Here is a 26,856-nt window from a genome sequence, read left to right as displayed (position 1 = left end):
GCACTGAGAATTGAGCATGTGCATGACTACGCACCCGTCTCTTGCTTCCCCAGGGAACGAGGAGTATGGCTTGGCTTGAGCGATGTCACTTCCCCGGGAACGCTGCGGTGGGTCAACGGTTCTGAGGCCCAGAACGGAGAGGAAGGCCCGCCGCCTCGTTTCCCAATCTCCCACGGCAACGTTTGTGTGTCCCTGGATCAGCGTGCTCAGACCAGTTTGCACCCATGCAACACCCAGCGTGCATTTGTCTGTCAGTACAGCTCTCAAGGTATGTTTCCTGATGTACAGGACATCCAAACGCACAGGAATGAGGGATGAAAGTACTTATTGCGTGTGTAGAACATTACTTCAGATGGCTGACATGGTGCAAAATGATGTCTCCTTCACTTTTGCCAGATTTATGACATTTTGTCTGTCTGAGATACAGATTTAGTATTTGGAGGGTTTTGCAACCGTAAATAGGTTTTTATTTTTCCACATTGATTAATTTTCTTTCTTGCCTTATGTCTTTGTCTTTATTGTTGTTTTATTTCTGTCAGTGAAAGTTCCAGATGCAGGGATCTACATGATTGGCTTACCAGTGTTTCCCTCCCATAATTCTTTGCTTCAAGCGCCAGTTGCTCCATTTCCTACTGCACAGACACCCAGCATTGGCATAGAAGTAAGGAGGAATATCAGGTTTTTCTTCCCAATGTTAATCTCTCAAACCAGAATCCCTTTTCTGACATTTTCATCTTGGTTATCATATCTATTCTTCAGCTAATGCTGTTCCCAGCACTGAGCTTTGTCCAGCCGGGTCGTCTGTCTTCCCTTGAGTTTGTCACGCGGGAGCTGAGCGCTCATGTCCACATCCGACTCCAGATCTACCGACCTCATTGTTATTATCCTGGGCTGCGCCTCATCCTGCCCGGTGAGTCTCACACGCAGATGACCCATAAAAAAACAAGCGGACATTCCTGTTGTATATGGGCAAGTACTCAAAAAAAACTAAACAAAAAAAAAAGGTGCTCACACACATTGACAAAACCATCCACACACTGGCCAAGCTGGTCTTATGTTGTTATGGTGACAAACTTGAAGCAATGCTTTGAATGAGCAGAACCTTTCTGCATCCTTTTTCATGCGCATCTTTATGAAGGGCCAGAAGACGATCAGAGATGTGTCGATCAAGGTTTACCGCACGTAAATAACCCTCCGCAAAAGTTGAATAGGCCCCTCCCATGTGCCTAAAGGTGTACCCAACACAGTGATTTCCACAATAACTTGGGTTTTTGTCCATATTATGTTTTAGAAAGCAATCTTTTTCAAAGGATATTACAGTATACTTATTTACTGTAATACCTTTGCGTGTGGCAAAGGAGATAGAGACAGTTCCCAATGCACTTTTTGATTTTATTGAACACAGGTAGAACAGTAATACATAATGACAATTAGCACTCTTAAGCACTAGTTTGCCACAGTTCAGACCCAGAAAATTACACGGAGCCTCTTAAATGTCAGATATCACCGCACAAGGCCCCGCCACTTAAAGGCGCATGCATGTATCTTAAGGCTCCGTCACACCATGACGTTCTGGTCAACGTCCTCTGAACATTTCTTGTTCTTCTTCTTTTCCTTTCGGCTTGTACCGTTAGGGGTCGCCACAGCGTGTCATCTTTTTTCATCTTAGCCTATCTTCTGCATCTTCCTCTCTAACCCCAACTGCTCTCATGTCCTCCCTCACAACGTCCATTAACCTTCTCTTTGGTCTTCCTCTCGCTTTTTTGCCTGGGAGCTCCATCCTCAGCATCCTTCTACCAATATACTCACTCTCTCGCCTCTGAACGTGTCCAAACCATCGAAGTCTGCTCTCTCAAACCTTGTCAGCAAAACATCCAACTTTGGCTGTCCCTCTAATGAGCTCATTTCTAATCCTATCTAACCTGCTCACTCCGAGCAAGAACCTCAACATCTTCATTTCTGCCACCTCCAGTTCAGATTCCTGTTGTTTCTTCAGTGCCACCGTTTCTAATCCGTACATCATGGCCGGCCTCACCACTGTTTTATAAATTTTCCCCTTCATCCTGGCGGATACTCTTCTGTCACATAACACACCAGACACCTTCCGCCAGCTGTTCCAACCTGCTTGGACCCGTTTCTTCACTTCCTTAACACACTCACCATTGCTCTGGATTGTTGACCCTAAATATTTGAAGTCGTCCACCCTCGCTATCTCTTCTCCCTGTAGCCTCACTCTTCCCCCTCCACTTTTCTCATTCACGCACATATATTCGGTTTTACTTCGGCTAATCTTCATTCCTCTCCTTTCCAGTGCATGTCTCCATCTTTCTAATTGTTCCTCTGCATGCATCCACTACTCTTTCCCATAACTTCATTGTGTGTATATCAACTTTATTCCTCTATAATTCCCACAGCTGTGAACATCCCCTTTGCTCTTAAAAATGGGAACTAGAACACTTTTCCTCCATTCTTCAGGCATCTTTTCGCCCGCTCGTATTCTGTTGAATAAGTTGGTCAAAACCTCCACAGCCCTCTCTCCAAATTGCTTCCATACCTCTACCGGTATGTCATCAGGACCAACTGCCTTTCCATTTTTCATCCTTTATAGTGCCTTTCTGACTCCCCCCTTACTAATCATTGCCACTTCCTGGTCCTTCACACTTGGCTCTTCAACTCTTCCTTCTCTCTCATTTTCTTCATTCGTCAACTTCTCAAAGTATTCTTTCCATCTATTTAGCACACTACCGGCACCAGTCAACACATTTCCATCTCTATCCTTAATCACCCTTTCCTGCTGCACATCCTTCCCATCTCTATTCCTCTGTCTGGCCAACCTGTAGACATCCTTTTCTCCTTCTTTCATGTCCAACCTGGTGTACATGTCTTCATATGCCTCTTGTTTAGCCTTTGCCACCTCTACCTTTGCCCTACGTCGCATCTCGATGTACTCCTTTCGCCTCTCCTCAGTCCTCTCAGTATCCCACTTCTTCTTCGCTAATCTCTTTCCTTGTATGACTCCCTGTATTTTGGGGTTCCACCACCAAGTCTCCTTCTACCCTTTCCTACCCAAGGACACACCAAGTACTCTCCTGCCTGTCTCTCTGATTACCTTGGCTGTCGTAGTCCAGTCTTCCGGGAGCTTCTGCTGTCCATCGAGAGCCTATCTCACCTCTTTCTGAAAGTCCGCACAACATTCTTCCTTTCTCAGCTTCCACCACATGGTTCTTTGCTCTACTTTTGTCTTCTTAATCTTCCTACAAACCACCAGAGTCATACTACACACCACCATCCTATGCTGTCAAGCTACAGTCTCCCCTACCACTACTTTACAGTCAGTAATCTTCTTCAGATTCCATCGTCTGCACAAAATATAATCCACCTGCGTGCTTCTACCTTTGCTCTTGTAGGTCACTATATGTTCCTCCCTCTTCTGGAAATAAGTGTTCACTACAGCCATCTCCATCCTTTTTTCAAAGTCCACCACCATCAGTCCCTCAAAGTTCCTTTCCTGGATGCCGTACTTACCCATCACTTCTTCATCGCCCCTGTTTCCTTTTCCAATGTGTCCATTACAATCTGCACCAATCACAATTCTCTCGCTGTCTGGGATGCTCAGAACTACTTCATCTAGTTCCTTCCAGAATTTCTCTTTCAACTCTCGGTCACATCCTACCTGTGGGGCATAGACGCTAACCACGTTATACTTAACACCCTCAATTTTAAATTTTAGTCTCATCACTTGATCTGATACTCTTTTCACCTCCAAGACATTCTTAGCCAGCTCTTCCTTTAAAATAACCCATAGTCCATTTCTCTTCCCATCTAATCTGTGGTAGAATAATTTAAACCCTGCTCCAAAACTTCTAGCCTTACTACCTTTCCACCTGCTCTCTTGGATGCACAGAATATCAACCTTTATCCTAATCATCATGTCAACCAACTCCTGAGCTTTTCCTGTCATAGTCCCAACATTCAAAGTCCCTACACGCAGTTGTAGGCTCTGTGCATTCCTCTTTTTGTTCTGACGATGGATCAGGTTTCCTCCTCTTCTTTTTCTTCGACCCACAGTAGCTGAATTTCCACCGACGCCTTGCAGGTTAGCAGGTTAGCAGTGCCGGGGGTGGGCGTTGTTAACCCGGGCCACGACCGATCCGGTATGGGATTCTTTAGATGAACGCTCATATTTGTTTGGCACAGTTTTTAAGGCCGGATGCCCTTCCTGACGCATCCCTCTGCATTTATTCGGGCTTGGGACCGGCCTACAGATTGCACTGGTTTGTGCCCCGATAGGGCTGCATTGTCCTCTGAACATTTCAATCGTTCTATTTTTCAGCGTTCTCAAACGTGGATGACACATCTGGCGTGTGATTAATGCGTGTCTAATGGATGACTTAACGTGTGTCTAATGCACGAAAAGCGTGTCTAACGCACGAAAAGCGTGTAACAGCGACCAAATAAGATACCCCTAAAAACCATTAGCGTGTGCAAACGCGTCATTGGGGCGCAACGAGCGATTTGTCAACGTAAGACGAGCATGTTGAGTGTGTGACCAATGGGTGAATAACGACGGAAAAGCGTTTTGCTGGCGTGTAATTTTTACAGTGGAACTGGCACTAAAACGTTGGAAAGTTCATAGTCACTTCAGTTGTTGTCGTGAGTTAGAACAGTGAGCATCCTGCCGCCGACAAGAAAAAAAGTTGGGGCGCGGACTTCAGCAACTAGCGCTGCTAGTAAGAAAGCTAAGCCTCTTTCATCACGAGCAATGTTTGGAGGAAAAACAACAGCAGGAGGAAGAGCACGTCCGCGAAGTCACGCACCATGTGACACCCCCTGGGGACCCTAAACACCTTGCAAACCCCAGTGAGGACGGTCCGACAAATAGACAAAAGAACCAGAGAAAAGATTGCAGGATCCTGGACCGGGCTAATGAGGATAGTCTGGTGGAGTTTTTCCGTGAAAACGAACTGCTGCTTTCTGGATCTTCCATAGTAGGTGCTCTCTACTGTAGCTTAATATTAAATAGACCCTGCTTACAAACCATCGGTTTATATACCCATATGCATGGAAGTTCGGGGAACGCTCGAATGACGCTCAATGGACGCCAAACGACGTTCGTTTCACTTAAATGACACGCTGTGTGCGCTCGGGGATTGTTCAGTGGTCATTGACAGGTCGCCAGTGAGTCGTTCACTGCAAAGCAAACGATTAAGTAACAACCAAGTAAAGCTAGAGTTACGACTGACTAACGATAGCCTAACGCGTTCAACGCTCGGCGAACCTTAGTAAAACGTTCCATGGACGTTCTTGAACGTTCTGCAGCGTTTAAAATTAAACGTTGATGAACGCTGTCGCGGTCGGTAAGAACTTTTGTGCATGTTCAAAACTTTTTTTCCGGACCGGCGTTCTCCGCTGATTCCCAGCGATCATTGACGTTCACAAGCGTTCAAACAACGCTCTTCTGGAGCTATCCCAGAGACCATGGGCGACTACCAACGTTTCCTCAAACGCTACAGAACGCTGACCAGAACGTCATGCTGTGACGGGGCCCTTACTCAGACACCACAATATTTACAGTATTTTCATACATTTTATGCTTTTAATTTGTCTTCGATTACGTTTACAATGTGTTTTAATGATGTTCAATGTGTTGAAGTGTATAGAACATTGGGTTTGATGAAAAATGCCTTTCTCAAAACTATACCATCAAAAAAGAAAGTGTATAAAGAGTTTTTGTGTTGCGCTGATATGGCCAGAGGAAAGCGGCACATTTGAGAATGTGCCATTCTCCTGGCGCACTGTAACGAGACGGGTTGAGGACATTGCTGCAAACTTGGACATTCAGTTGAACAGCAGAACTATTTTCCTCTGGAGTTGGAAGAGAGGGATGAGAGCAGTGATGTACATGACACTTCCCAGCTGCTCATCTTCTTATCTCGGAGCACTGTAGAGTTTCAAAACACAGAGGAGCTTGCAGCCATGCCATCAATGAAAGGGTCCACCGATGGGAGTGACTTGTTCATTGATGTCCAAGCATGTTTTGACAAGTTAGGACTGAAATACTACAAGCGGGCAGGTGTGTCCACATCTTGAACTTTTGAAAAGAATGCAGGTTAAGGGGACAGAAAGGAGCCCTGTCCAGAAATTGACAGCAAAAGTATTAAATCACATTTTGATGCCCTTTTGGAGGAACATGAGACAGAACATGGTCAATGAGGTCAGTCTCACTGCTGGATTTTTACTCTTCCCTCACAGAGGAGAACTTTCCACACCTAAGAAGGCAGGCTCAGAAGATTCTCGTCCTCCTTGGATCAACTTACATATGTAAACAGACATCCTCAGTGATGAATTTCAATAGATCCTCCCCAAAAACAGATCCTCTGTTACTGATTACGACCTCTCAACTGTACTTCATGTAGACCATCTCAGGCATTCACCCAGATTGCAACGTCCTTGTTCAAGCCCAAGACAGACTGGATTGTTCTCACTCAAATGTTAAAATGAACTGAAAATAAATTACAAGTTTCAGTTTTTATAGAGCTTTACAAGTTCAAAATAAATTGCTTTGTTCTGATGATTGTTTTTGTTTATTACTTCTACAGGAGTATTTTCTCATTTGATACAAGCACCACAATTTCATGTATTCTATTTATATAAATATCAACAGAATACTTTTATTCCAGCTATTCAAAATATAGAACTTAATGCATTTTACAATGGGACAAAGGTGAGAATTGACTTCTAACACAATTCTGGTTTCTCATGTGGCCCCTTGCAAAAATTAATTGCCCACCCCTGTGTTACGCAGTTAAAAGTACTGAGAAAAATTTCATTGTGTTTGGAATGTATCTCCCTCTCACACACACACACATTAAACAAGGCTTAACTCTACATGACGCATTGGACTTTACTGCACCATCAAGTGCCACATTTGTAACATTTTTGTTAAATTAATATCTCTCTTGACAATCTCAATCAAAGCTACTTATTATCACATTTGTGAAGGCGGGGGTTTCATGGTACACCTTTTGTATTGTACCTCCTTTCATCTCATATAATTCATAAAGAAACCAGTGAGTGAATAATTTGTAATAAATACTATCAATGATCTAAAAATAACTCCTAAAATCAACTTTGTTCTGCTTTAGGTTGTCATGGTCCACTTTGCGCACCAGTGGCGATATGTGTTCCAGATTCCACCAGGAACGTTGACCCACCTGTTTGCTCCCGATTACAACAGTGGTGTCCGTTCCAGCATCGGTGCCTGGACCTCTCTAGTCCCTGTCAGCTATCTTCCTGTCCTAATTGCACCAAAGCTCACCACCTTCCCCATGGTGCTCTGAGACCTCAGTACACCTTACAAGACGAGGTGGCCTTCACACTGCCTGCAGGACCAGCTGCAAATGTTCTGGTGAGTGAGGTTTTTTTTTTTTTTTTTTTTTTTTGTATTTTTTGTCAGAGTCAGCATTTTCAGTGATTGTCTTTGGATGTGAAATATTACAAATGGAAATAGCTAAATGACTTCCAGATTTAATTTGGCATTGTTTACGAGGAGATTGTATGAACAGCTAAGGGACTGCAGCTGTTTGCCATTCCATTACAAAGCGTCAAGTTGAGTTATTGAGCTTTTCAATAAAGTAGATGCTCGGACGTTTTTGGTTGGTTTAAGAGAAATTATAAATACACAAGAGAAAATGAGACATTCACCTAATCATGAATGCCCAATTGATTTCCTCCTTTAGATCATCAGCAGTATTTTTTAAAAAATTTGCATTGTGAATAAAGCAGGAAACTGCATTTTTTTTTGTCGATGAGGCCATTTCAAACGAATAAAAATACATCTCATTTTAAACTTGGTATTTTTTGTGATTACAAAAACATGGGGTATTAATTAATAAAAGAGGAACACAAGTTTGTCATTTTTTTTGTGACGGGACAATTTTATCCAACTGTGGTATCATAACACCACAGCACACTATGTAAAAATACATTAGAAATGGGCAAAGAAAAGGACATAAATGTACTTTCATTTTAAATAGATGCTAGCTGTGTGCCGATCATTTGGTAAATAAGTCAAAACACAAAAATACAGGACAGAACTGGTTTTTGAGAACACTACACTAACCAAATTGTCATATTGTTTTAAAGGAAGCCCAGACACAGGCACGCCCGTCTTGCCGTGTAACTATTTGAGTGATCGCTTACAAAGCTAGCTGCTAATACTACACAATTCTCCCATCCTTTTTTTCTTTTTTTTTTTTAATAATTAATGTCCTTATTTTTACAAAACAGTAAGTTAGATATTTATACACAGTTATAGCTGTATATAGAGATAGCTAAGTATTGATTTTTCTATGCTTTGATCAAAATAGCAAGTGTATTCAAGTCCCTGCGATTGGCCGGCAACTTTCTATGATATGTATGGATCATTTGGGTTGTACCCAACATCTGGTTGGTCCTCCCCAAAGATAGCTGGGATTGCCTCAGTCCTCCAACGACCCTTGTGAGGACAAGCGACTCAGAAAACAGATAGATGGTTGGTTTCAAGTCCATGTAAAGTCACGAGTCACTGCTGTTCAAGTCCAAGTCGACTTGCAAGTCCTTTAACATATAATCAAGTCGAGTTGAGTCAAAAATGATCAACTTCATGATTGATTGTTTTGAACCTCATCAATTCTCTTTGGTTCACATGGGTCACGGGCGTGTTGGAGGCTATCCTAGCTATCTTCGGGCGAGAGGCGGAGTACATACTGAACTGGTCACCAATCAATCACAGTTTGTCATTCAGACCATAGAAACGAGTTTGAAATGTCTACAGCTATAAATTACACCAGTGATTAATCACAACGGTCCTGTGTGTGGCACACTGTCACAATGGGTGTTTTGGGAAATTATCCAATGTCATTGCAATCAGTTCATTGCTCAGAAAGTTTTTATTTATTAATTCAAACACATTTTTGTCCCTCGATGTATGCTGCTGTATCTTGAAAGCCATAACAATAAAAAGCTCTTCCATTTTATGTCGTACGTAAAACTGAACTAGTCATGGCTTCAATTAAACTGTCCCATAATTCACACAGTGTAAGTCAAGGTGCGAATAAGTTAAGACGAAATCAACATTTTAGTATTCTTGGTACATGGTTCTTCTTATCTACGATGGGTGTATTGGCTTATTTAACATACAATCTCTTAAACCCTGCTTTGCACAGATACAAGATCAGCTAGAAGACCTTTTGGTTTTTGCCGGTGACGTCATTGGCCTTCAACACGATTCCGGCCCAGCCTCCCTTCTTCGATGCCAGCCCTCTCCAACGTCACCATGGCGACAGCCTGTTCTAGCCCTCAACCATTCCGAGTGGATCTTGATTAACACCAGCAGAGAGTCAGCAGACAGTTCATCTGGCCACAGGGTAGACCCTCGGCCCCATCTTGACTTGGAATCATTGCTGGAAGCTGGTGAGGCTTGCTGGCTGGAGGAAGTGGTGTGCCCCATAAGAGTGCTCTATGTGGGACACAGCGAGATCCCGCTGCAGGGAGCACCTCTGTCTGCTGGCCTGTCCCAGCCCGGTCTCTACACCCTGCTGGTAAGACATAAAAGTATGCAACATCCCAGCATGCATTTGATGCACATCAAACATGCATAGACCACACACAGGGAGTATATTTGTTTCAATGTTAGACAAAACTAAAAATCAAAATATGAATATTACATGGGTGTAAATGCCCTTTTGTAAACGAGCTCTGAAATAAGCGAGACAGCTGCTGACTTAGTTAACCTTATTCCAGGTGAGCTCTGCTCAACCATCGTATCCAGCCTCAGCATCGTGCCCTTTGGAAGTGGTTCCTCCTTTGGACTTAACCATTTTGCACCCAGCGCTCCTGAATGGCAGCCTCTACCTACAGCCCAACAATACTCGCGTGTTACTCCATGTCCAGTCCCGATACACCACAAGGGCATCTCAACGAGGAACTAATTCCAGTGTTACTTTTCAACCTGACTGTCCTTCAGTTTTTGCATCCAGGCCAGCATTGTGTAAACCCAGGTCGTCTTCAGGGACAAAGGTCACAGAACAGAGTCTGTATGCAGTACTGGATTTAAGCTTGGTGGCAGAAGAACAAAAGGGTCAAATTCAGGTTGAGCTACGAGCCTATAATAATTTGACAGAATCCGTCTTGACTGTTCTGCTTCAGTTCGAAGAACCACTAAGAGGACTGGTGGTCCAGCCCTATCCTGCTCACAGGGTATTGATGGAGTCAGTTGTGGTACGTCATGAATTTTGATCTTTATCACTCCTTTGTAGTCCACGTAATTGGGGATCATCACTTTTTCATTGCCTTGTAGTGTCCTTTTTTTCCCCCAAACTTGTTTCTGTTTTTCTTCCCATTAGAGCTACGCAGCATCAGTGCTTGAAGGCTCCAATCCCACATTCAAATGGACAGTTGATGACAAGCCGTACTTTACGTATTACAACTCCGTCCTTAATGTAATCTACCAGAATGCTGCCGTCTACAAGCTCACAGTGAGTTTCCTTGTGATAAACTTTTCAGATACTCTCAATGGCCACAAAGTTGGCGATGTTGGTACAATGTAATTCAATACAAGGACCCCCAAAATCTTGCCATGACAAAGATTACTAGAATGGCACCCATGTCACCCAATTTTTCGCAGCAGCTAGGCACGAAGCTGCTGGTTCGTCACTGGTTCCAATGCAAATTGACACTTACAGCAAATGTTGAAAAGAAATGTCTTGATCCACAACTAACTAACTCAGATCTTGGGAAGGTTTGGTCTGTGAGTTACATGCAGTCCATCTTCCATCTCTGACCTGCCCTCACAGTATTCATGTACTCATAATGATACATAAAATATGTAGTGCTGTTTTTTTTTTTTCAAGTGGTGCTTTTATTTTGATTTGAACCTATGTAGTCTGTACAACCAAATGCTACAAATGCCATGTCTGCAGTGTTGCCTACTTGGTAAAATTTTGATATTGGTGATATTTAGTGACTTTTCCAATCCCTCTAGCAACCGTCTCTCAAAAAATGAGAGTTTTGAGAGTGCCAGGCATGGTTCTTCTGTTACCAAGTGGGCCAGTGGCATTTGAGATGATAAGACCAATGTTAGCAGTTTCATTGCCTGTACACATTGGGTGTATTATAATTAATCATTATATCATTATACATAAGCTAAAATAAGTATTTAATTGGTGAACATTTTTCTCACTAAATGTATTTCCAAGGGTGCTATTGATGTGAAATTTTCACCAGATGTTGGGTACAACCCAAGTGATCCATACATCATAGAAAGAAAGTAGAACACCTAAGGTCAGAAAATAAGTTGTGTGTAAAAATATGAACTAACACGGAAAAAGTATTGAATACCTAAAGAAAGGGAGGTGCGAAAATTCATGGAAAGCCAAGACAAGATTTAAAATCTATCAATAATCCAACAGCAATCCGGCCCCTTGTCAGTGGAAATGAATATAGGATGGTTCAGTTCTAATTAATGGCCTACAAAAGATCTCACTGTCAAGGTGAGAGTCCAGACACTTCTCATGATGAGTAAGACCATTGCAAAGTAATTGTTACTTTGTATTTATTTAAAAAACAACAAGGGCCTTGGTTACAGGCACTCATCTCAGCTTCTCAGTGTTCCAGTGAGTACAGTTGGGGCAATAATATACAAGTGAAAAGTATTAAATTAATACCAATGGACTTGTTGAATACTCCCCCCCCTACCATTTCATAGTGTTACACATTATTATTATTATTCTGATCTTATTAGTTCTATCTATCTCTCTGTCTGTCTTTCTGTCCATCCCTCTGTCTGTCTTTGTCTAGCGATCTAAATTTAGCCTCCAGTCACTTCAGCGTGCGGTCATAGAAAAAAAAAATGTGAGACCACCCTTGTATTTCAATTTTGGTATTGTCCCTGAAATATACAATGAACATGACAAAATGGAGCGGATTCCATAGTACCTTGTCCTGTTTGACATCCTTCAGTTAAGTGAAATTGGTTATTGTCAATACCACCATGGAAAATGGTTCATGGACTGCACCGATATGGAGCTGTATCTACACCATGACAATTCCCAATGTACTTTACAGAGCCTCACCTTCACGCATTCACACACACATCCTTATATATTTCACAAATGGCAGCTGCTGCCATGCATGCCTCTGCCAGCTCCACGGGGAACAAATTAGGGTTCAGTGTCTTGCCCAAGGACCCTTCAAGATATGGATGGAATTCAAACCAACAACCTTTCGGTCACTGGAAAAAAAAAAAAAAACCTTCTACCAACTGAGCCACTACCGCCCAACTAGATATGCGCTCTAAAATTAAATTCTTGAGAGTTGTTTTTGTATTTGTGTAAAAACGAATCTATTTAACGTTCTATCATGGATTAAACACAAACAAAGAAAATGTTTAAACAAGCATGGTCTACATATTTTTCCATTACTGAAGTTCCTTGATGCCAAGGTTTTGCAAATAGGTGAATTTGTTAATGCAGAGTCACAATTGTACAGTGGTTCACTGTAGCGTTTTGTTCATAGCATAACTGAACACCTTATCTAGTTCAATGAGAGAGAACAAACGGTGGACTCATTAAAGTACAACAGTACAATACTGAATTCAAAATAATATGTAAAGAAAGAACTTATTGATTTAATATTGTATGTCAGGCACCACGGTTGGCCAGCTGGTAAAGCGTTGGCCTCAAAGTTCTGAGGACCAAGGTCCGATCCCGGCCCCGACTGTGTGGAGTTTGCATGTTCTCCCTGTGCCTGCGTGGGTTCGCTTCAGGCACTCCGGTTTCCTCCCACATCCCAAAAACATGCAACATTTATTGGACACTCTAAATTGTCCTTCGGTGTGATTGTGAATGTGACTGTTTGTCTCATTGTGCACTGCGATTGGCTGGCAACCAGTTGAGGGTGTATTTTGCCTCCTTCCCGTGACAGCTGGGATAGGCTCCAGCACTCCCCCGCGACCCTGAGGATAAGCGGCAAAGAAAATGGCTCGATGGATATTGTATGTCAGTTACAAATGAATAGTCGGTTATGAAAATGGCCACAATTGAGCAAAGATTTGCGTGGTGCTAACGACGTAGGCATCAGGGATGCGGGTTTGAGTGGTGGAGTTGGTGGCAAAAGTGTGCAACCCGAGTGCAGGGAAGCAAGGCAGGAGTGGAGGATGTAAAAAAAAAAAAATCTGCACAAAGATTAAATAATTGGTTCATGGCGTAACATGAGACAAACCTAGCTCTAATCAAAAGAATGCAAAAGTACACACAAACACAGATTATGGCAATAACGATTCCTTAATTTATTCATGATTTTTTTGTGTCTTTTGTCTGTTTACATACAGCATATTGAGTCGAGGCCACTGTGCTTACATTTACTTAACATACATAAAATTAGATGCATGCACACATCCAACAATGCAGGTTAAGAACTACATACTAGTGTGACTACTTCATCATGTGACACATACAAACATTACATATACATGACTTTGGTTTGGACTTACTCTTCCCCAGATAACCTGAAGAGGGCCAGTAATCTTTGTTAGCTCGATCTTTGTTTTATTATCTAATGTACCCGTGACCTTTCCCTTTAGTCCCATGGGTGTACACTTTGAAAGGACATATGCACGTTTCATTAACTGCCGTGTTATGATTGCTAAAATTCAGCTTGCAATGATAGTATAGCTCAAATCTGTCATGTCCACGGTAATCACACAGGGAGATAATGTATATCCAATTCATATACATCTATTGTTTCTATCCGTATATGATTTTGGTTCTGAGGATATCTGATTCGGTCCATCGTTTTCTTCTTACGCTGTCATGATGCATATTTGTACTGGGCCACTTTGGAAGAATTGTGTCACTTCATGTAGCATCAATCCAGCCTTATTGTAAGGTCAGAACGACTATTTTGGCATGATCTCTTCCAGGTGACTGCGATGAACCATATCAGCAGCCTCACAGAGCATTTCAATGTCACTGTGGACCAGCTGCAGCCAATGACCAACTTCACAGTGAGGGGGGTTCCAGATGTGGTCCCTCAAGGGTCTGCTCAGACACTCACCGCTTCTGTTGTCGTGGACATGTCTGTATCGGCTACTTTTCGGTATGGACAAATGGACCTTTTCTTCCATTTCACACTGCACATTTTGTCTCCTCTTCTATTTGCCTTACTTTGCTTCTTTTTCTGCTCTTTCTCACAAGTTTAGATTTATAACCATGTGGTTAGAGTAGATTGCTGACTCAAATTTTCCCTTCTTCTCTGCTCTTTTCCCTGTACAGTTTCTCTGGTTTCTTCCACTTTTTCCGCATTTGCTCTCCTCCAGTTTCACATCATAACCGCCCTCACTGTGGGCTAGTCTTTCTCTTCGTCTCCCGCCGCTCTTACCAGACTTGGTCCAATGAGACCTAAATTTCCATTTCGCTACATCCAAACTCTCCATTGCCTTGTCAGAGACAATTCCCAATTTCCAGTCAGCATATGACTGTGTGTGCGTGTGTTGATGGAAATGGTCATCATGGCAAACATTCATGACCTGGTTTTTTTCCTAGTTTAAGATTTTTTTTTTCACATTTTGCCTGATACAGATGGTCTTTTGGTGATGGGGGATACCAAGAGTTTGAATTCAAGCCTCCCTATGCACCATCCCTTTTTCACCCAGACTCCCCCAAACAGGTCCTCCTAAGCAACAACATCACTTATAGCTACTCCCAGCCAGGTACCTCAATTTCTAGTTTTGGATAGAGATAATACACCTTGAAGCCTTTGATTGGTAGTCAATTTCACATTTAATTTTCATTTCATTTTCTTTCTTTCTTTCTGTTTCCAGGAATATACATTGCACTGGTGTCAGTGTCCAATCGTTATGAGAACATCAGTTTGAGCATCAACATGAGCGTCTACAGCGTTCTCACTCATGTCGATATACAAACAGAGCCACAACTTCTCCTTTCCGGCAAATCAGCAGATTTTGAAGCCCACCCCTTGCCATCACCGTACGGCATTCACTATGAATGGAACTTTGGAGATGACTCTGCTCAGTGTCAAGGTCGGCGAGTGGCACACACGTACATGCACAGTGGTGCCTTTAATGCCTGTGTGTCCGTAAATAATACCATCAGCTATACCAGGGCTTGTGCTGACATGTTTGTATTTGAGGAGATAGAAGAATTGAGAGCTGAAAGCTCCTCTCCCTCAGAACTTCACACTCCTACTATAGTGAAAGCACACCTTGCTTCAGGTAATAATATCACATGGACATTCTCTATGGGCGATGGCAACAATTACACCACATCTGAACCCCACGTGTCACACAGCTATCCTAGAGATGGCAACTACACAGTGAATGTGACTGCTACAAACGCTGTGAGCTCCGGCTGGACACTTGTTACAGTGCAGGTCTATGTGTACCAAGTTATCAGGATAGAACCTTCTGGATGTGTCCAAGAAAGGACTCCTGTTTACTTTGATACTTTGTCGTCTGGCAATGTTTCAGCCAGCCTTTATGAATGGAGCTTCGGAGACGGAAGCCCGAACGAGACATACCTGGGGAACCCCAGAGTCTCACACACCTACAACGCAAGCGGGAACTACCACCTTTCTCTTCATCTTTCAAGTGGGATCAACAAGGCCTCCAAAGCCTACTACTTCAAATTGGTGTGTGTAGAGCCAGCCTTAACCAGCATCAACTTTACCCTTGAGAAAACACACTATGCTGTCGGAGAAGACATTCGGTTGCAGGTTAGACCCGAGCCACAGTATACCTACAGCTATCAGTGGAACTTGGGTACAGATGAAGAACCTTTGCTGACTTATGGCTCTGGGAATGTCCTGACAAGATATAAAAATCCAGGTCATTACATCGTGACAGTGACTGTCTTCAATAACATCTCCACAAGTAATGGTAGTGTTCTGGTTCAAGTACAGATGCCTGTAGGGCCCATTGTTATTCTACATAATGCAACTGAGTACAATTACCTTATACTTAGGGAGCCTTATTTATTCACAACCTCGGTCTCATCTCCTGATGTCACACACACATGGAACTTTGGAGATGGGGACCTCTTCAAGGGGCACAGTGTCCCCTACACCTACAACATCTCTGGAAACTACAACATCACTCTGACAGCAGCCAACTCTGTCAGCCGGAATCGCAGTATTTTGCCTGTTGCTGTCCTCTCACCAATACGTGGGTTAACAATTAACGCCAGCTTGATAAACGTTCCTCTCAATGCCTCAGTTGACTTTGAGGCTCAAATTGTGGAGGGAGATGATGTTAGATTTTCCTGGATCTTGTGTGACCACTGCACTTCCATTCCAGGGACCCACACAATGTTCTACACCTTCCGGTCAGTTGGCACATTCAACATCATTGTGACAGCAGAGAACTACATAGGGAAGGCCCAAGCTAGTATCTTCCTATTTGTTCAACGTGAATTGCAAGGGCTCCATATTTTACCTGAAGAGGAGATGGGAGGAGGTGGCGACACAGGAGTGGATGGTTGCTGCTTTGCTACGAACCGTGTTCTCCACCTTCATGCAGGCTTGAAAGAAGGAACCAACATGACTTTTACCTGGAACATTATCAATGAGCTAGATCCCATTAGCTCAAGGTTCAACATCAGTGGCAAAACTGTGGAGGTCAATTTCTCCACACCAGGACGGTGCATCATCATTCTTCGAGCAGTTAACCTTTTGGGCCAGCTTTCGGTTAACAGGACCATCCACTTCGTAGATCCAGCTGGAGGTGTGGATCTTCAGATTAGTAAAAACCCTGTTGGTGTCAATGCTCATACAAATCTGTCAGTAGCAACTTTGGAGGGTTCAGACCTGCAATACCGGTGGTTTGTGAATGGGGATATACTGGAGTGGAAAGAGCCCTGGAAGACCCACATGTTTTCAAGTCCTGGCGTATATTTGGTCAATGTGGAGGTGTTCAATGAAGTTAGCTTGAAGCTTGTGTCTGAGAGGGTCATCGTCGAGGAGGTCATATCTGAGCTTGGGTTTACAGCAATCGATGCAACTGAGCAGAATTACATAGCAACCGGTGTTCCTGTTGAACTCCATGGACAAGTGGTGAAAGGAACCGATGTGACATGGACATGGACGCTTGATGGAACAACAAAAACAGGACAGAATACATCAGTTGTGTTCCAGGAGCCAAAGACAGCCATTATCACGTTGAATGCCACCAACGATATCAGTGAGCAAATGGTTTCAAAAGAGTTCTTTGTTCAAGACAAGATTCAGGGGCTGGAGCTGCGGGCAAGTAAAAAGATTGCAGTGGTGGGTGAGAGGGTTGAGTTCACCATTTCTATGGCAGCCGGCACAGATGTTAACCTGATCCTCAGCATCAGCGGAGATGCCACTGTTACCCCGCAACTCAACCAAACCTATGTGCATGCATTCACCAGGGTAGATACCTACATGGTCAACCTCACTGCTCACAATCAGGTAAGGGTAACTTTTTTTTTTTTTTTTTAGCACACAACCATTCACAATTAAAATACAACCTTGAAAGCAATGTTTTTCTTTATTCTAAGTTTTTCTGATCCCAATGCAAGGTTGTAACAGATTTCAAATCTTATCAATTGTCATGCGTTATAAGAGTTTCCTTACTTTATTTGGAGGTAATTAATTTATCAGGTGTGAATCGTTTGTACTACAAGTGAATTAATTATTGAATTGAATTATTTGTATGTCTTGTTTTTTACCAACCCAGGTAAGTTTCAAGAGGCGACACCTCCAGGTGGAGGTTATGGAGCCAATACGTGGACTGTCTATGCAAGGAAGCTGCACAGCGATCCCTGTTGGTGTGAAGAGATTATTTACCGCCAGCATTGTGACGGGTAAACCTGTTCAATTTCTCTGGACCTTTGATCTGCACCACCTCCACAAGACATCACATTTTGGCAAAGAGGTAAGATTGCCCAAAATGTTTCATCTACAAGATACATATGACTATAATATGTCTTCAGTTCTTAAGATGACACCGATACAAAAAAGTATTTTTTTTTTGTCACTCTCTCATCACACAAAGCAGGTGGCCTACATCCCAGAAGAAGCAGGTTTATTGACTATTTACCTGAGGGCCTTCAATGCGCTGCATGCTCAGAACATCACCAAGCACATCCTTGTGCAGAACCTACTAATGGATGCAGTTCTATATGCAACACCCCAGGACACTTTGGTCAATAAGACCGTCACTCTGATGACTTCTGTCACACCCAGATCAAATCCTCTGGAGTGCTTCTGGGACTTTAATGATGGCTCTACTCCAATTCACACCAATACTTTAACTGTGGGCCATGAATTCAAGAATCCAGGAAGTTACATGGTCCAAGTATGTTGTTTGTTCATCGATAGGGCCATGACTATGACTATCTTTCTGAATGTTTGTCGTGTGCATGGCAATGACACTCACCAGGTAGTTTTTCTCTCTGTCAGGTGAACTGCAGTAATCTGGTGAGCTGGGTGTTGGCCCAGGTAAATGTAAACATCAGTGTCCTGGAGTGCGAGGAACCAGAGGTGCAAGTGATTCAAGCCCCCCGCCTCGCCATCTGGAGATCCCAGCCTACTTTTGTTGAGGCCACTGTAGACCTGAAAGGCTGTGTTTTATATGGAGCACAGTACTTGTGGCAAGTACTCACCACACCATCCTGTGATGGTGATCACCTCCTTCCCCCTGGGGTCTTGGCTCATCTCTCTCAGCCATTCCCAAATACAGAAATCCCCCTTCCAATGGAGGTGGATGTGCGGCGGCTGCAGCTGTCGTTGCCCAAGATGACGCTGGCTACAGGGAACTACACTTTGGTGTTTTCTCTGTCATATGAAGGTGTACCATTGAGGAAAGCGGCCTGTCTACAACTTAGTGTCATGGCTGCAAGGTCAGTGCAAAAGGTGTTTCATACCACCTCTTGTTTCAGTGATAATCAGTATTATGTGAGTTGTATAAAAATAAAACAGACAACAGATGTATTTCAGAAATGTTATTATTTTTTTCACAACTAATCACAAAACACACCAACACATTATCAGTCTAAAGTATTGTGTAATGAATTTAAAATGGTAAAAATATGGTACATTCGATCATTATTAACTATAAGGACAAGCCGAAAGGAAAAGAAGAAGAAGGAAAATAATTGGTAATGTACAGGTTACCCTCATTGAAATGTATAAGTGAAAGAGTTTTTATAGCTCAACTTAATTGGATGCACCACTTAATATTTGTATTGAATTCAAAGTAGGTCCTGTAAATCCAGCCTTTGATGCAAGATTAAAACATAAAGACCTCCGGATTAACAAAATATAGCCCAGAATATCATTTTATTCTGTGCAATGTACATATAATTCATTAGAAAAATAAATCAAATTAATATTTGCCAAGAAAATATATGTGCTTGTCAATTGTTAAAATTTGTTATTGCCTTTTACTTTGACAATTACTGACGCAGTAAAAAGTGATAGCGAAACTAATTTTGGGAAAGTCTCCAGACGATAATGCCGTTTTATATCAGTTTTATCCCCCCTGCTGTTCTTTCACAGGCTGATGCCCATCATAGAAGGTGGCACCTTCAGGGTGTGGTCGAGGACTCAAGACCTCCAGCTCAGTGCCGAGCAGTCATATGACCCCAATATGGACTCTGAAAGCCAATCACTTCTCCACTACCACTGGGATTGCCAAACCACATCAAAGGTCAGACCATCCATCCATCCATCCGTCCATCCATCCATCTTCTATCTGATATCCAAGATCAAATTGTGTGTGTGGGTGTGGGGGGGGGGGGGGGGGGGGGAATAGCTTTAGCAAGGACGAACAGATTTCCCTTTCCCCAGCAACTTCAACTCTTCTGGGGGTATCCTGATGAGTTCCTACGGCAGCTGAGAGACATAGTCTCTCCAGACTGTTTTGGGTCGTCCCCTGAGTCTCCTTCTGGTGAGATGTGCCTGGAATACCTGGTGTATTGCTTCCCTCTCTTAATTCGCCGGATGGGGGACCAGAATTTCTTCAAAGCCATCCAGAAGTCTTTCTCCATGGCTTAACCAAACTCTTCCCATGTCCGTGTTTTTACTTCAGGGACCACCAAAGGTGTATTCGAATTCTGACAGACTTTCCCAGTAGACCCTTACAATACGTTTGGGCCTGCCACATTGGACCGGCATCTTCCCCCACCATCGGAGCCAACTCACCACCAGGTGGTGATCAGTTGACAGCTTCGCCCCCCTCTACACACGAGTGTCCAAGATATGCGTCCGCAAGTCTGATGACACAACCACAAAGTCGATCATTGAACTGAGACATAGGGTGTCCTGGTGCTGAGTGCACATGTGGACACCCTGATGCTTGAACATGGTGTTAATTATGGACAAGCCGTGATGAGCACAAAAGTCCAATAACAGAACAACGCTTGGATTCTGTTTGGAGGGAACACCCCCAAAACCCTCTCACTATCATTGCCAACGTGAGCATTGAAATCCCTCAGCAGAAGAATGAGACTCCCCAGCAGGTGTGCTCTCAAGCACCCACTCTAAGGACTCCAAAAAGGCTGGTTACTCTGAACTGTTGTTTGGTGCATAGACTCAAACAACAGTCGTGACCCTTCTCCCCACCTGAAGGCGGAGAGTGGCTACTCTCTCGTCCACTGGGGTGAACCCTAACATATAACGTATACCCCCACCTGCTCAGTGCCTCTTACCGTGGGCAACTCCAGAGTCCCACCCCTCTCAAGAAGAGCGGTATCAGAGCACCAATCCTATGTGGAGGCGAGTCTGACTATATCTAGTCGGAACTTCTCAACCTCACACACCAGTTTGGGCTCTTTCCCTACAAGAGTTGTGACGTTCTAGGTCCCTAGAGCCAGGTGCTGTAGCCGGGAATCGGATTGCCAAGGTCCCTGCCTTTGGCAACCACCCAGCTCACTCAATACCCGACCCCTATGGCCCCTCCCACAGGTGGTGAGCCCATGTAACTTCAATCCATTTATATTTGTCATCACAGGGGCTCGTTTTGCCGTGGTATGTCTGGTCCCTCACCTAGGACGTGTTTTTCATGGGTGACCCTAGCAGGGGTGTGAAGCCCCCGACAACTTAGCTCTTAGGATCATTGGGACACACAAACCCCTCCACCACAAATAAAGTCATGGCTTCCACAAGGGTTAGGGTTAGACCATGCAGGCAAAATAAAATGCATATTTTTAGGGATTTTATTTTAAAATTATTATGCTAAAAAAAAACAGCACACACATATTGCTTCTGTCTGACCTTGAGATGGCAGGCTGTTCAAAATCTATTTATCCCCACTTATAATATAGCATAGTGTGTCAAAGATGTATGTTCTCCTCTTATACTGTGTAAAAAAAAATAAAGTGATTTTTTTTTTTTAAACTCTACTTCAATCCGTAATCTAGTGGAAATGGAATTTCACCCAAAAATATCTTCATGGCAGTCTTTTATAGTACATTTATAAGACAGGCTATAGTTTGGTACTAATTTACTGCTGTGGAAAACCTAAATGCTGGTACTGAGCATTGTATAAAGTGAAGGGAACTTTACAATTCAGGACACAAGTTTTTTTCATTTTGTGTAGTGAGTGTCAACTCATTTAGTGTTTTTAACACTCAGCACTGCTTAGACTTCTTCAGCTGGACCATATTATAAGAACTAGCAGAGTGTGTGTGTGTGTGTGTGTGTGTGTGTGTGTGTGTGTGTGTGTGTGTGGTGTGTGTGTGTGCGTGAGTGCGTGTGCGTGTGTGTGTGTGTGTGTATGTCTGTGAGTGGATGTGTGTGTTGCCTTTCTAAGTACAGTAGGCAGGCATTTCAAGGGAAATTCAACAGTTAAATGGTCAACTCAGCCTTTCACAACTGCCACTTGGCTCTCCACCCTGACAATTACATTTAAACATCACACACAGCCACACACACTTGCACACAAATTCACAAGAACTGTAGTCTTGCATGAATAATAAAGTCTAGTGTGTGCTGAATCTTTGTCATGCTGACACATTAACCTTCCTTAACACTGCATATCTATTCTTCTAAGGCACAAAATATAGTTTTTAAAAATAGTAGTAAAGTATTTAATTCTTTTCCGTTTTGTAAACACTGATCTGAATTTCCACCTTAATCTCTTTCTCCAGGGTCCGGAACACTGTTCCAGTCTGAACTTCGGCTTGGGCTCCAATGGACCTGTACTGGGAATATCTGGCTCGGAGTTAGAGGCTGGTGTTAAATACACTTTCAAATTGTCCATCAGTAAAGATGGAATGACACCAGAGTCCACTACGCAAACTGTGAGTGTGCACCCTGTATAAATACATACATCCTCCCAGTAAGGACTTCCTTGTAAAAAAGAAAAAAAAACATAATTGAGTGCACGTTAGAATGCGTATTTGGGCTAAAAATCCACCACGGCCCTCTGCTGCCCCTTCTTTAGGGGCAACATACAGTTAACCAGCTGTAGGATTACGGTTAGAGCCCTTATCCCTTGTGTGTTTACGATAGTTTACTGTCATAACATCCTCGTAAAGCTGCATATCGATTTATAGCCTCAACATATCGAGCATATGCAATAAATTCATCTATTTATTTATTTTTAAGACCTGACTTTCAAGATAGTTTGAGTGGCTTGCCTGAAATTGATTATGTGAAATGTGTAATTGTCTGGTTTTTACGTGCCTGTGCGTGGTGACAGGTACTCGTCCAGAGTGGTCACATCCCTATGGTGTATCTGGAGTGTGTGTCCTGTAGGGCCCAGTCAATCTACGAAGTCAGCCAGAATTCCTATGTGTACCTCCGAGGAACCTGCACCAACTGCCAGGGCTTCCACCGCGGGGTAAACACACACGAACCACAGCGGAACACACAAATGATCACAATCCCACGATCACTGTCTCAGTGAGATGAGGTCACTCTTTCACTCAGACACTAGTGAGGTCATTATTTACAGCATCTTCCTCCTCCTCCGCCATTCTCTGTTATTTCATATTTTCTGTTGCAGGTATTTGTGAGTGGGTGTGAAACTGAGGTCATTGTATAAGTAGAGCCAGAGAGAATAAATTATACCCTTACTTAAAGTGGAAAACACTCAGAAAAGATAAAATATGTGCTGCTGAGTCACTCTATGCTCATGTGTATTTAGCAGCTGGATACGCTTATGTAGCCGAGCTGAACTCACAACTTACTGTGTTGGACGTGCATGTCGCTGAAGTTGTAACGATTGGAAATCACTTTCATGAAGTGTCACTTTTTAACCTGGAGGGCACCAATTAATTTGTCTCGGTCCTCATCAGAGATGGACTGCCATGACGCTGCAGAACGAGACCCTGATCCTGGACTCATCCTCCACCACCACAGAGAATGACTGTATGAACCTGGTGCTACGGCAAGGTGTCCTGCGCCATGGAGACTCGTACATTTTCACCCTGCACGTAACTGATGACACGCTGGATGGAGAGGGTGCCGCCTCCATCACGTTGCATCACAACATGCCACCGGCTGGGGGGGAGTGTCACCTGAGAGCGGGAGGGGAGGCAGGAGGGGAGAATGGTGATGCAGAGGGAGGCTGGACCATTCGAACGTTGCTGGACAGAGTACACTTCAACTGCTCAGGTACATTCTTTCCATACACTTATAGCAAGTACTCTTGGTTTAGATCCCTTATTTTTTCGCCAGGAGTGTGCAAAAGCAATAACATAGTACACAAAGGGAAGCTTGGTTGAATTTAATGTGGAAGAACTCGAGAACCCCATGAAATGCATGCTGACCTTCAGTTGATAAACTGGAATTCTTGATGTCATCACCCCACAACCCCACCCTTCATACCTGCCCTCCTTCCAGGTTACAGTGATCGGGGAGTCTCGGAGACACCTTTACTGTACAGTTTGTTGGTAACCCGCTGCAAGGAAGACTACTGTGAGGAGTTCTGTGTGTATAAAGGCAGCAGTCCGGAACATTCGGCATTCCTTCCCCCGGGCTTTAGTTCGGCTCGACACCGCGTGGCTGTGTCCATCACGGTGGAAGACCTTCAGGGAGCGACAATCACTGCCCTCAACAAGTAACTGCTATGTTTATGTATTCAGGGTTGAGAACACTTAAAACTGCAATTTTTTTTCCTCACTGTGTTAATAAATCCCCTCAGGTTTAAGTGAACGTATAAAATATATCGTTGCTGCTTTAACAGCTTAGCTAGATGCTAATGTATTACTCCAAAAATCCACCATTTTGAGTAACTTTTCACAGGAAAGTACTTAGACTACAGTTAGTTCTTCATTCCAGCAATAGTTACTTTCTTATTACTTATTTAAACAAGCGAGCAGTCCAAATGTGGTATGAAGTATTTAACAAAGACTGCACTTTTCAACAACAAATGAAAGAAAGAGATTGGGAAGTTGTTGTTTATTACACATTCCACACTGACGGTGCAGTACCATAAAAGTCCAAAGATATGCAGGATTTCAGTTGACTCTTTTTTGTGTGTGTGCTTGTTTGCATTTAGGAACTTATTTTATTGTTTTGGCCCGTCTCAAGTCGCCACTAAATTGCTGATGTAATGTGGCTTCAACTACAAGTTAAATGAAGTCGATGACATTATTCTCTAACTTGTGTGATGTACATGACCAAGTTAAGAGTAGGGTTCGCCGAATGCTTTTTTTTTGTGTGTGTACTGTGGAAAAGTGATATAACTGCCAATTGACAGCTGCTGAACGTAGCTTTTGAAATCAAGTAATCAGTAAAGTAAGTAGGTCACTTTTAAGACTAAAGAATTATTAAAATAACCAAGTTACTTTTTCAAGGTGACTGTGGCAACACTGGTGGTCATAAGATGATTTGACCTCCACCTAAACCAGGGGTCCCCAACTACAAGGAATATTTTGATTGACCAGCACAGAAAGAAATAACGTAATAATAATAAATAATAACAAATAATGTAAACCAGGCACCATGGTGTCGCAGCTGGAAAGCGTTGGCCTCACATTTCTGAGGTCCCAGGTTCAATCTCGGACCAGTTCGGGGTATACCCCACCTCCTCCCTGTTGACAGCTGGGATAGGCTCCAGTACTCCTGCGACCATTGTGAGGAAAAATCAGCTAAGAAAATGGATGGATGGATGGATAATGTAAACCGTTGGCCTCACAGTTCTAAGGTCCAGGGTTCAATCCCGGCCCTGCCTGTGTGGAGTTTCCATGTTCTCCCTAATCAGTCTCTGGTGATTGTGATGTACAGTACTTTGTTAATTGTGTGGGTTTTTTTTGTTGTTGTGTTATTAGGTACAGGTAAATGCACCTGAAATTCAAAATAAAATTTCTTTTAGACTAATGACCAATAAAATGTTTTTTTAGTCTCTCCGTACAGCTATGTACTAAATTGTCCATAGATAGCTACTCATTCTCACCCTAGTGGTTGTAGAGCACTCTGCGTTAACGAGTACATACAAGAGAGTGAGTGATTAAAAACTGAAAATAAGCCAATATCATAATTTCTTAAAACTACACTCTTGGTTATTTGAGCGCGTCGCAATCTTCTTCAACAAATCTCCAAACATGAATAGCAATAAATGTTTCATGACGATCATACCTGATAAATAGTGCAAATGTACAAAGCCCAATTATTCCGTCCTTTGCATTTGTCCACAGGTCAGTTGAGGTGCTACTGCCGGATCCACCAGCTGTCTACAGTAGTCTTCCTCACTGGCTGGCTGAGTTGACTGACAGCAGACTTAAACAGCTCCTGGAGCAAGGAGATTCTCAGACGGTCAGGGAGTTATCCTTGGCTCTTATTACTGTCCTGAATGAGGTAGGAGAGCCCCAAATATGGCAACCTGGACGAATGCATGCATCTGAGCAATTTTGTACTTGACTACCACAGTCACATAACCATTATAGACAACCCTCGATACTATACAGCAGTTCCATAAAGCATGAGAGCAACTGGTACATGTACTGGTATGCCATCTGGAGCACTTCAAAATTAGTATTTACTTGTTAACACAACAAAAAACATACAATGAACAAAGTACTGTATGTACATGAACAATCAGAATCAGTTTTACTGGCCAAGTGTGGAACAATCACCACATGTATGTCTCTGTTTGTTAATAAGTGTACTCATTCCTTTTTGTACTGTATGTTGCAACAGTATGAGCAGAGCAGGGAGTCCACACGGGTGTCACAAGTAGAACGGGTTTACCGAGTCAGAGTTCGCAGCAATATTACCAGGGCACTGACTGCATTGGACCTGAACACTGTGAATGACATTCAGCAAACCTCTGCTGCGCTGGCACAGTGTACGGTGAGTATAACGGTTGTGTCTGGAGAAGGTGAGGCAGACAAAAAGGCAAAAAAAGGAGATAACAACCTATTGTTGTTTCCTACGTGTGTTTTTAGGCGGTGAGTCGGGAGTTCATCTGCGAGGAGTGTCAGAACAGTACACTAAACAAACTGGAGTCCATGTTAGAGATTCTGCAAAACGACACCAAGCAGGGGACGGTTACACCAACAGAGATAGCTGACAACATCCTGAACATCATGGGTAAGAGATCGGTGTACGTAGTACACGTCTTGATTGCTTTATTCCGATTATGTCTAAACACAAAGTAAACATACTGTTATTTACTGTATATGACCATCTTGTGCAAAACTGTGAAATGACCTTCCAGCAGAAGGCGAACATGGGAAATCACATTTACCTCTGTCTCTTTTTTCCAATACTAATGAAATTTGTGGAGTTTATAAAATACATTATTCTAGTGTTCACATTGGAGCCAGAAAAAATGGTGAATCTTTGTAAAAATGTAACCCCTTCCTAAATTACAACCATTCGCTCCTTTGA

The 26,856-nt window shown here is 43.0% G+C and overlaps 1 protein-coding gene across 2 annotated transcripts in view; it reads left to right on the top strand.

Annotated features, from left to right (window-relative positions):
- Nucleotides 1-26,856, top strand: part of pkd1a (polycystic kidney disease 1a) — a 66,295-nt gene that overhangs the window by 23,026 nt on the left and 16,413 nt on the right. Inside the window, exons 10-30 of one of the 2 annotated variants that reach the window (XM_061831164.1) lie at nt 54-268; nt 540-661; nt 760-910; nt 7,146-7,408; nt 9,207-9,581; nt 9,784-10,260; nt 10,386-10,517; nt 13,961-14,136; nt 14,619-14,749; nt 14,861-17,484; nt 17,753-17,950; nt 18,074-18,373; nt 18,478-18,917; nt 19,576-19,726; nt 22,167-22,319; nt 22,721-22,861; nt 23,319-23,637; nt 23,866-24,082; nt 25,662-25,821; nt 26,164-26,316; nt 26,412-26,556. In XM_061831164.1, coding sequence (XP_061687148.1) covers nt 54-268; nt 540-661; nt 760-910; nt 7,146-7,408; nt 9,207-9,581; nt 9,784-10,260; nt 10,386-10,517; nt 13,961-14,136; nt 14,619-14,749; nt 14,861-17,484; nt 17,753-17,950; nt 18,074-18,373; nt 18,478-18,917; nt 19,576-19,726; nt 22,167-22,319; nt 22,721-22,861; nt 23,319-23,637; nt 23,866-24,082; nt 25,662-25,821; nt 26,164-26,316; nt 26,412-26,556 — 7,043 coding nt within the window. Of the gene's footprint in view, nt 1-53; nt 269-539; nt 662-759; nt 911-7,145; nt 7,409-9,206; nt 9,582-9,783; nt 10,261-10,385; nt 10,518-13,960; nt 14,137-14,618; nt 14,750-14,860; nt 17,485-17,752; nt 17,951-18,070; nt 18,374-18,477; nt 18,918-19,575; nt 19,727-22,166; nt 22,320-22,720; nt 22,862-23,318; nt 23,638-23,865; nt 24,083-25,661; nt 25,822-26,163; nt 26,317-26,411; nt 26,557-26,856 lie in introns of both variants that reach the window. The other variant, XM_061831163.1, reaches the window with a different exon arrangement.

The sequence above is a fragment of the Syngnathoides biaculeatus genome, chromosome 9 (genome assembly GCF_019802595.1).
Source record: "Syngnathoides biaculeatus isolate LvHL_M chromosome 9, ASM1980259v1, whole genome shotgun sequence".
Classification (NCBI taxonomy): domain Eukaryota; kingdom Metazoa; phylum Chordata; class Actinopteri; order Syngnathiformes; family Syngnathidae; genus Syngnathoides; species Syngnathoides biaculeatus.
The sequence above is the reverse complement of the archived record's forward strand: the minus strand, read 5'-3'. Positions and strand labels throughout refer to the sequence as shown.